A 10,489-nucleotide genomic window follows, 5' to 3' on the forward strand; every position below is an offset into this window, starting at 1 on the left:
AAAATATATGTATAGAGAAACAGTGACTTCTATAAAAATCAATCATAAATTAATTATTGTGGAAATTTCATATAGAAGGCTAAATCGACCGTATCCGAAACTGATAGAAGTTAGTTGCTATGGAGCATTGATCAATAATAGCAATATAATATACACCGAGTGGGAGAAAACAATTAAGGTTAATAATTTATGAAACCGTTTAACTGTCATTTAACGACTACCATTTTCTGTAAACATTATGTAAATTTAACTATACTTATAAACCAAAGGATTTGTTAAAAATTCCATTTTATTGTGCACATTTTACACATAAGCACATGTACGGTGTGCAATATAAAATGGCGGAATGTGTTCTCAGCTCAAGAACGCAGACAAAAATAGGTATAGATACTGTCTGAAAGTTGCAAACAATAAACCGGACACTGGTTACTTTGGAAACTTGCAAGTAGTTGTACTGGAATGTTGATACTTTGTTTTTAAAAACATAAAACAAATTACTACTGCTAACTGCTAAGTAATTACGTTGTTGTTGTTTTTAAAGTATTTTGAACTTTCGCCCAACTTATCACACACGATCAAGATCTTCCGATATTTTAAGATATGCGCCACAGTGTCTAATTTCGCGTTGTATCAACAAATCTAACAAATCACATACAGGGGCCCTAGCTGGGTCCGACACATCTACAGAGACCCTATTCTTACACGACAACAATACGTCAACAATTAGAAAACAAACGACCACAGCCGCCTTTAAACCTCTGCTTCAATTACCCCTTCCGCTTTAATCGTAGTTAATCTCAATTCTCGATCCTCGAAGCGGAATCAAACCCAAAACTACCCTTGACCCTCGACCCCGGCCCGCCACCGCTCAACCCCCAGATCCGAAATCCAATTATTCCGGCACTGACGCATCCGTTGGCGTTTTAACGAGAGCTGCTTTTATTAACAGGTCCGAGCGCCAATTCCCAATTCTGTAATTGGCTTAATTGCCAGTTACACCCACCGAATTGTTTACAAACTATGGTTGATCGAATGGCATCGAGCGGCTTTTCGTGGTTATGTTATCGTAAGTGACAGGTGGGGTTTACTCACTGTGTAGTAGGTCAAGAGGCCCGAGTTGTCATCCAAGACGAACCACCGGTACTGCCAGCCCTTCATCACGTTGGTCCACTTGCTCAAGGAGCCCTCCATCACGACCATTTTACGATTTTTTAAGTTACACCTCTAAACTACTCACATCAAGCCGTTTGGTTACGAATTTGACGTTTGTGGCATTCCATGTCCCTAGGACTGACCGGTTGGCAGCGCGCAGGCGCTGCGCTGTTTTGTTGGTTGCATAAGTCGCTACTGTTTAAATACGAAATTTTTAAACTAGTTATACTTAATACCTAAAAATAAATAGATGAAAAATAATTTAGAATTTTTATAAATATTGTTACCCATGTCAAGCTAAATTTGTTTAACTTTTACTGAAGTTATTAGTTCTGAATTTCAAAAAGATACCTAGACTTTCAAGTTATGGGGACTCGCTAGACGAGGTATAACATTTTTTTGGTTTTTTGTATGAAAAAATGATGTTAATATAGATGTGTCATACATCAAACTGCAGCTTTTTTCATATTCTAGAGCGCAGAGACCAGTTCAATCATCTAAAAAAATATGGCTGAGAAATATCGTAAAAAAAGCACCATTGTATGTTTTCTTTTCTAGTTTTTTGTGTCATAACCATCACTGAATCGCTTGAAAATTCGTACATGGATAAAACATCACTTTTTACAGTGCGCAGAGTCATTAAATGTTTGTTAGTGGTACAATTTGTTTAAATAATAATGTGTTTATTAAAATCAAAATATACCACAAATTAATGCAAAATACGTCGAATAACTTTAACAGGAATATCAGAGGAAAATTAATGATCTATTGGTTTGCAGAGTTTTTAACAAAAACTAACAATTATTGAAAAAAATGGGTATCAATTCGACAGAATTTGAGCAGTTAGTTCAGTACTTTGCCGATAGGAGCGCCACTAAAATTTACGGAAGCGACTTTCCAGGTAAAACCCTTATCGCCTGCTCTACCATAAGCTGATTGTTAGAGTTCTCGGCTGATTTTTCTAATTTATGGAAAGGAACTCAGTTTTATAACAAGCCGCCAGGACCGGGCGTAGTAATATATTGTTAAGGAAATTAACTTTTACGCAATGAGGTACTATCATAAAACCGAATTAAAACTGGGGAACTATAATATTTTTACTCCACTCAGGATCCTAATTTCAATACACATGACTACTAAAAATTCATTGTAATATTATTGTTAATATATATTTTGCTTTGTTAATTAGTAAAACTAATAAACATATTTATAATAATAATAAAAAATATATAAAATACAGCTTTTGTTTAAGACGTATAAGTAGCTAAGTGTATCTACTACTTATCCCAGAAAGGAGGTGTTTTAAAAAAGCCCTACGCCCAATAACTTCCCCCTTCATTGTTTACTCGAAAAAAGTGCTCGTATGTTTTCATTTGCCAAGAGATCATTTTCAAAATATATTTATAATAAAAATGTGCAAGTCTTGGTGATGAAAAATGTACTCCTAATAAATTATTAAAGTACATAAAAAAATAGAAACAAATTTTATTTATTTTAAAAAAATCTCTCGCAAAGGTAGGTTCCTCTTTCTTCTTGAATTAATTATTTCGGGCAATAATGCCCCAAAGTAAAATCTGCCAAGTTTATCTGCCATCTTTTTACATATATTTCTTCGTCTTTATAAACTTTTTCTATATTTATTCCTTTGGGTGTCCATACAACAAAATAAACTTGTGAAATACCCGTAACAAGCATTTGTCCCTGGACTTGAAAGTAGTAATCATGATTTTTTTTAGTTTCAATTCTCTATCTGTCAATGTACAAAATTTGATTATTTTTTTTCTAACCGCTTCTTCGGGAGACAAATCTTGCGATTTTGAAGGGCATTTAATTTCGACTAATGCACTCCTATCCTCTAGAACCCTGTCTGGACTAGCAGCCAAGTAAGGAAACTGTTTTGAAATAAACAAGACACACCGTTCAGTTTTTATATTTTTATTTATTTAAAAACACTTGACAGCTTTTTCTTCACTTTGCTGTCCATAGTGTGTAAGACTATTACCTCTAAATGTACTGTACAACAGAGACTCCACAGTTTTAGCTATTGCTGTAGTCGGTCTAAGTTTGTAAATACGTTCAAAATTTGAAGCCGTAATCCTAATTTCTCTTTCTTTTGCCCAAATGTGCCTGTTGCCTAGTGTTTATTTCAATTTGGTCTAAATTCAAAGATAATTTTCTCAAAAAAACCTCTTTGGCTGTCACAAATGTTTCTACATCCATGACAGGATTTTCTAAAAAATATTTAAACCATAATCGCAGTCGGGACCAGCATACGTAAATTTTTTTACGAAATATTTTTTTACGAATACTTTGTCTAAGACGAGCTTGTTTTATAGACGAACAATATTTTTTTGTTATTAAACCAGGACCGTTTTAATCACAATATATTTACTTATCCCCTCTAAAAAATTGATGACGTCACCTCAAAATTTTGCTGAATAAATCCTATCTAAATTGTATAAAATATATTTCTTGTGATTTATCATTCCGTTCATGTTTTTTGGATTTGCATATACAGGGACACCCAAAAAATTAATGAATGCGTAAATTTATTTTATTGATTTAATCAGGAACTACAGAACCCAATTCTTTGAAATCTTGCAAATGTTTTAAGGTTATAAAGAGCATAATAAATTTTTAGTCAAAAAATATATTTGCTTATCACCTCCAAAAAATTGATGACGTCAGCTCAAAAGTTTGCCGCATAATCCTATTTAAAATTTACAAAGTATGATGAGTCTCTTCTTGTAATTCATCATTCCATTCATATTTTTTGGATTCGGATATACAGGGTGACTCAAAAAATTTAATGAATGCGCAAATTTATTTTATTGATTTAATCAGGAACTACAAAACCGAATGCTTTGAAATCTAATGTGAAAAAAAAACATAATAGGCATGCAGTCGTTCAATTTTTTTTTATTTTCCCATTTTTCCATTTCTCAATTTTTCAATGTTTCAGTTTGGGATTTTTTCACTGTTTCGATTCTTTAATTTTTTGGAATTTTGCAATATTTCGTTTGTTCAATTTTTCAAATTATTGATATTGTGTTTTCTCGGTTTTTAAATTTTTCGATATTTTAATTTTTCAGTTTTTAAAGTTTTAGGTTTTTAGATTTCTCACTATCTCGACTTTTCGATTTTTCAGTTCCATGATTTTTCAATTTGTCGAATTTTTAAATTTTAGATTTTTTGTTCTCGATCATTCAATTTTCTGAGTTTTCAGGCTTAGATTTTTTTTGTTGTTCAATTCTGGGATTTTTAGAATCTTTGTTTTTTAAATTTTCCTATTTATCAACTTACTGGGATTTCAATGTTTTGATTTTTTGATTGTTCAATTTCTCGATTTTTTGAATTTTTAGTTTTTGATACGATTTTTTTTCAAAAATTTTCAGTTTTTCATTTTATTTACTTTACGATATTTCAGTTTTACGATTTTTAATTTTTTTTATTTTTCAGTTTTCAATTTTTGACGTTTCTAAATTTTTCGATTTTTCAATTTTTCGATTATCTGATTTTTTGATTTTCCCATTTCTCTATTTCTTGATTTTTCAATTCTTTCTTCAACTGTGATTTTTCAATTTTTCGTTTTCTGGATTTTTCAATGTTTCACTTTTGGATTTTTTCACTTTTCCGCTTCTTCAATTTTCTTTCCATTTTTCAGTTTTTCAAGATTTCAGTTTCGAATTTTTTCACTTTTTCGATTTTTCAATTTTCCTTCCATTTTTCAGTTTTTCAGTATTTCAGTTCTGAGATTTTGCAATGTTTCGGTTCTTCAATTTTTCCATTTTTTGATGTTTCGGTTTCTCGGTTTTTCAATTTTTCGATAGGTATTTTAATTTTTCAATTTTTAAGTTCTAGATTTTTTTGTTTTCCTTGATGTTTTGATTTCGCGATTATTCGATTTTTCAAGTTCTCGGTTTCGATTTTTTGGTTTTCCAATTCTTCGATTTTTAAATTGTTTAATTTTTAGATTGTTCAATTTCTCCATTTTTAGATGTTTCAATTTTTCAATTTTGGTGTAATTTGAAAACGGTATTAATAATACATTTACGCGAATAAACTAATAGACGGGCTTGATAATATATAAGTTTGAATAATATAATAATTATCTCGAATATTAAAATTAATATGTCAAAAGAATATGAGAAATGATTATTCTGTGCTGAAGGTATGTTGTGGGCCGCCTGTCATAAATTATCTTTATTCTGCATTATCGGCTTACAATGCTTTTATGACCCACTTCCGGTAGTCGTCTATCCCAGCGCGTCAGGTAGATTTAAAGAAGAATTGCTGGTTGCGTTTAAGGCAACAAATGGCGCCCAATTCAAACTTGTCTCTCGTCTAGCGTTCCCCCTTATTGACAAATATTTATGCTCAGAAAGCAAAATTAATTAACGAAAATTATCAGTCTAATAAAAATCCGTAGACAGACAGACAGACAGATAAACGGAAACGGAAGACCTATTTTTTCCTACTCTAGTAGTAGTAGTAGCAGTCATGAAAGGTCGAGAAAGTTACACAGCCACAAAATATAAGTAACAGTTTATTCACAAACCTACAAACTACTCATATAAAACACATTACCCCTTCCGTTCCCCCCACCCTAATAATACTTCCCGTGCCCCTTGGCACTCGACGCCACGGCATTAGCAGCTTCATCGGCATTCGCTTGTGCAACCTTCGCAGCGGTAGCGGCTTTTTCCGCGGCGCTTTCAGTCTCTTCCAAATCGGCAATAGCCGCTTCCAACTTGGCGGTCAATTCCGCAATTTGGCTCTTGGCTCCAGATACCATGGCTTGCTGGGAAGCCGCTGCGCCGGCAGCGCCCGCTGCGGCTTGCGAGGCGTGCGCAGCGGTGGCCTGCGCAGCCGCTAAGGCGGCACTCAGGGTGTTCACGTGCTGCTGCGCCTGTTGACTGGCCTGCTGCGCAGCGTTGGCGGCTTGCTGGGCGGAGTTGTCTTGGGCGATTTCGGCCTGGAGCTGCTGCTGGGCGGCTTGGATTTGGTAGTGGAGGTCTTGGACCAGAACTTGCTTGCCCACGACGGCGGCTTGGGCGGCGGAGGCGGCGTTTTTAGCGGCCTGAGCTAAAGAGCTTTTGACGCCGTGAGCCGCTTGGTTTCCGGCGGTGTTCTGGTTTTGGGCGGCGCTGTTGGCTTGCTGGGCGGAGGTGTGGGCCAGGCTGGTGAGCTCGGCGGAGGAGGCGTAGCTGTGGGGGGCATGGTGGGAGTGGTGGGTGGAGGCGGGGGCGGAGTCGTCGTGAGAGGGGTAGGCAGAGGCGACAATCACTAGAAAAATACAAAATACACAAAATAGGACTGATAAATGTAGCCATTTTTGTACTTACGACTACAGGCGATGGTGAAGAAGAGCAACATTGTTGTTAATCTGGAAATCAAAATAGAAATTATTAGGTGTGGTTGAAAAATATTTTCGAAATTTGTACTCACTGTTTGGCTTCGGAGCTGTTCGCTTGGTTGAGGTCAGGTCGACACTGTCCACACTCCAAGAACTACGATTATTTATACCAAAGTTGCTAAACGTTCAAGAGTGCAAAAACTGAACAGTTATTTACCATGTTCTTATTACCGGCAATTCTTGGAAATTTTGTATGATAGGAGCGCGTACTTTCATCTTTTTGTCTCACTAAATGATTAATTGTTTTGATTTTATGGTGTCTTACGTTTCGAAATTATCACGTTTGCTAAAAACACATACCTGCATGTGGCACTAATATCTTATTAGCCAATTTCTTTAAATCGTGCTCACTGCACAATTTTGCGCTTTTTAATTGTGTTTTTGAGAACTTTCTCCGGGTTATTGTTGTGAGGCACTGCGGTGCTCCAGATAGACAGTAAAGACAATGACCTTTTCGAAATTTAGACTCTGACAATTTTTGAAATTGGATTTTGTGCCAACTTTCGAAATATTTAAGTTAAACTGAGTTTTTATGTTAAAAGTTGTAACGTATAAAACGCAGTTGAACATTTGTTGTGATGAAAAAAACTTTTTTAATTATCATGATTTTTTTAGGTTTAATTAATTACTGATTTTATGAATTTTTTTACGAGAAAATTTACATTTCTTAGTAAGACAAAAATTTGCAAAATTTATAGGATTCTTAGTTGATTGTGTGTATATATATTTATATTTTTTTTATTTTCAGTTACCAAATAATTGTAAAATATTCCTCGGTTTTTAATTTTTCAATTCCTTGATTTTCAATTTTTTGACTTCTAGTTTTTAGATTTTAATTTTTTGTCTCTTAATTTTTTGACTTTTAGTTTCTCGATTTTTAATTTTTAGATTTTCCAATTTTCTTTATCCCTATTTTTCATTTTTCAGTTTCTCGATTTTAATTTTTAGATTTTCTAAATAACAATAATTTATTTACGGAAAGTGTTGATTCCGTAAATCTAACCAAACAAATTAATAATTCACTGAAAATAGTGAAAATAAAAGTTAATTGAATTAACTGTTCGATTTTAATTTCGCAATTTTTCGTTTTCACGATTTTTATGTTCACCTTATTGTTGTCTATTTTAATTTTTCATTTTTTAGTGTTACGTTTTTTAATCTTTCAAGTGGTAGTTTTTTCAATTTACGACGTTGCAATTTTTCAATTTTTCAATTATTCAATCTTTTGATTCTTCAGTTTTTCAATTTTTTGATTTTTGTTTCACGATTTAATATTTTTCGATTTTTCAATTTTTAAATGTCTTAATTTTTCGTTGTTTTTAATTTCGCGATTTTTCCTCTCCCAATTTTTAATTTTTATGTTATTCAGTTTTTCTATTTTCAATTTCTCGAATTCTTAATGTTTTCGATGTTTCAATTTTTCGTTTTTTCGATTTTTTTCGATTTTTAAAGTATTTTTTAATTTTTCAATTAGTACTAGTTTTAATCTTTGGGTTTTCAACTTCTTAATTTTGCGATGTTCAATTTCTCGAATTCCACTGCTTAAACTTTTTGATGTTTCATTGTCACAATTTTTCGGTTTCCAATTTTTCAATTATTTATCGATTTTTGAATTATTTTTCACTTTTACTTTCCCGAATCAAAATTTTTCGATTTTCAATTTTGAAATATTTTAATTTTTCGTTGTTATCGATTTTGAGATTTTTCATGTCCCATTTTTAATTTTCGATTTTATGTTTTTCATTTTTTGAGTTTTTATTTAATTTATTTTTTACTTTTTCAACATTGATTTTGATTTTTTTTGTATTTTTATTCGTACTTTTATCGATTTTTAATTGGTCACTTCGGAATTTTTGGAATTCTCAGTATCAAATTTTGGAATTTTTCAATTTTTCGTTTTTTATTTTTTCGATTTTTCATTTTCCCTATTTTTAATTTGTTGATTTGCGATTTTCCGAGTTTTTAAGTGTAAATTTTCACTTTTTCAACTTTGGATTTTTTCAGTTTTTCGATTTTCACTGTCAAGGTATTTTAACTTTTCATTTTTCGATTTTCAATTATTTATCGATTTTTGAATAATTTTTTTCACATTTACTTTCCCGAATTAAAATTTTTCGATTTTCAATTTTGAAATATTTTAATGTTTCGTTGTTATCGATTTTGAGATTTTTCATGTACAGATTTTAATTTTCGATTTTATATTTTTCATTTTTTGAGTTTTTAATTTATTTTTCACTTTTACAATATTGATTTTGATTTTTTTTTGTATTTGTATTGGTACTTTTCTCGATTTTTAATTGGTCAATTCGGAATTTTTCGAATTCTCAGTATCAAATTTTAGAATTTTTCAATTTTTCGTTTATTTTCTCGATTTTTCATTTTCCCAATTTTTAGTTTTTTGATTTGCGGTTTTTCGAGTTTTTAAGTGTAAATTTTTCACTTTTTCAACTTTGGTTTTTTTCAATTTTTCTATTTTAATTGTCAAGGTATTTTAACTTTTCATTTTTTCGATTTTTCAGTATCTCGATTTTTAATTATTCAATTTTTCAACAGTTTTTCAATTCGAAATTTGTCGAATTCTTAATACTTATTAAATTATTCGAGTCTTCAATTTTGGATTTTTTTAATTTTTCGATTTGCAATTTTTGGAATTTCAGATTATTTTTGGTCATTCTCGGTAATTTTCACTTTCTCCACTTTCAAATTTTTCGATTTTTACTTTTTGGGTTTTCTTCTATATTACAATTTTTACTGGTTTTTGGTTTTCGTAATCTCACCTTTCGCTATTTGAGTTTCTAATTTTCAATTATTCAGTTTTTCTTTTCATCAGTTTTTCAGTTCGGAATTTTTGAAATTTTTAGTATCAAATTTTGTAGTTTCGGAATTTTTCAGATTTTCGTGTCTCCAATTTTTCAGTTTTTAGTTATTACTCCTATAGTTTTTTGTTTCCCGTTATTTTAGTTTCTCTATTTTCAGTTTTTTGATTGTGCAATTTTTCGATTTTTATGTTCTCGATTAATATTTTTCAATTTTTCATTTTTAAATATTTTAATTTTTCGTTGTTTTCAATTTTGCTATTTTACTTCTCCCAAGTTTTAGATTTTAAGTTTTTCAGTTTTTCTATTTTCCATTTCTCGAATATTTTTGATTTTTCAATTTCTCATTTTTCGATTTTTTCCGATTTTTCAACTACTCGATTTTTCAATTAATATAGTTTTCATTTTTTTTGGTTTTTCAATTTCTCAATTTTTCGATGTTCAATTTCTCAAATTTCACTACTTAAACTCTTCGATGTTTCATTGTTACAATTTTTCGATTTCCAATTTTTCAATTATTGACCGATTTTTGAATTATTTTTCCACATTTACTTTCCCGAATTAATATTTTTCGATTTTCAATTTTGAAATATTTTAATTTTTCGTTGTTATCGATTTTGAGATTTTTCGTGTCCCATTTTTAATTTTCGATTTTATATTTTTCATTTTTTGAGTTTTTATTTAATTTATTTTTTACTTTTTCAACATTGATTTTGATTTTTTTTGTATTTTTATTCGTACCTTTCTCGATTTTTAATTGGTCAATTCGGAATTTTTCGAATTCTCAGTATCAAATTTTGGAATTTTTCAATTTTTCCTTTATTTTCTCGATTTTTCATTTTCCCAATTTTTAATTTTTTGATTTGCGGTTTTTCGAGTTTTTAAGTGTAAATTTTCACTTTTTCAACTTTGGTTTTTTTCAATTTTTCGATTTTTACTGTCAAGGTATTTTAACTTTTCATTTTTTCGATTTTTCAGTATCCCGATTTTTAATTATTCAATTTTTTAACAGGTTTTCAATTCGGAATTTGTCGAATTCTTAATATTAAATTATTCGAGTCTTCAATTTTGGACTTTTAAATTTTTTTCGATTTGCAATTTTTGG

At 31.0% G+C, this 10,489-nt stretch overlaps 2 protein-coding genes across 3 annotated transcripts in view; both read right to left on the bottom strand.

Moving 5' to 3' along the window:
* The window catches only part of LOC135124245 (oxysterol-binding protein-related protein 9), a 72,292-nt gene extending 71,015 nt beyond the window's left edge, over positions 1-1,277 (bottom strand). For both annotated transcript variants that reach the window (XM_064049177.1, XM_064049176.1), the window contains exon 1: positions 1,093-1,277. In XM_064049177.1, coding sequence (XP_063905247.1) covers positions 1,093-1,200 — 108 coding nt within the window. In that variant the 5' untranslated portion in view covers positions 1,201-1,277. The remainder of the gene's footprint in view (positions 1-1,092) is intronic.
* Positions 1,278-5,685: 4,408 nt separating this feature from the next.
* Positions 5,686-6,668, bottom strand: LOC135123990 (coiled-coil domain-containing protein 8-like). Its single transcript, XM_064048851.1, has 3 exons — positions 6,601-6,668; positions 6,498-6,538; positions 5,686-6,438 (listed from the first exon to the last, which is right to left on the bottom strand). The coding sequence occupies exons 2-3, from the start codon at positions 6,526-6,528 to the stop codon at positions 5,759-5,761; spliced, it is 711 nt and encodes a 236-aa protein (XP_063904921.1). The 5' UTR covers positions 6,529-6,538; positions 6,601-6,668; the 3' UTR covers positions 5,686-5,758.
* Positions 6,669-10,489: the final 3,821 nt, after the last annotated feature.

Source organism: Zophobas morio, unplaced genomic scaffold (assembly GCF_036711695.1).
Source record: "Zophobas morio isolate AGI-343-1 ecotype UQ-CSIRO unplaced genomic scaffold, CSIRO_AGI_Zmor_V1 ptg000007l, whole genome shotgun sequence".
Lineage (NCBI taxonomy): Eukaryota > Metazoa > Arthropoda > Insecta > Coleoptera > Tenebrionidae > Zophobas > Zophobas morio.

What these genes read in the sequence shown, in the direction of transcription:
- LOC135123990 (XM_064048851.1), bottom strand. Translation starts at nt 6,528, where the DNA reads ATGTTGCTCTTCTTCACCATCGCCTGTAGTC. An exon ending in CTTCACCATCGCCTGTAGTC is followed by an intron (nt 6,439 to 6,497) that starts GTAAGTACAAAA and finishes GTATTTTTCTAG; the next exon opens with TGATTGTCGCCTCTGCCTAC.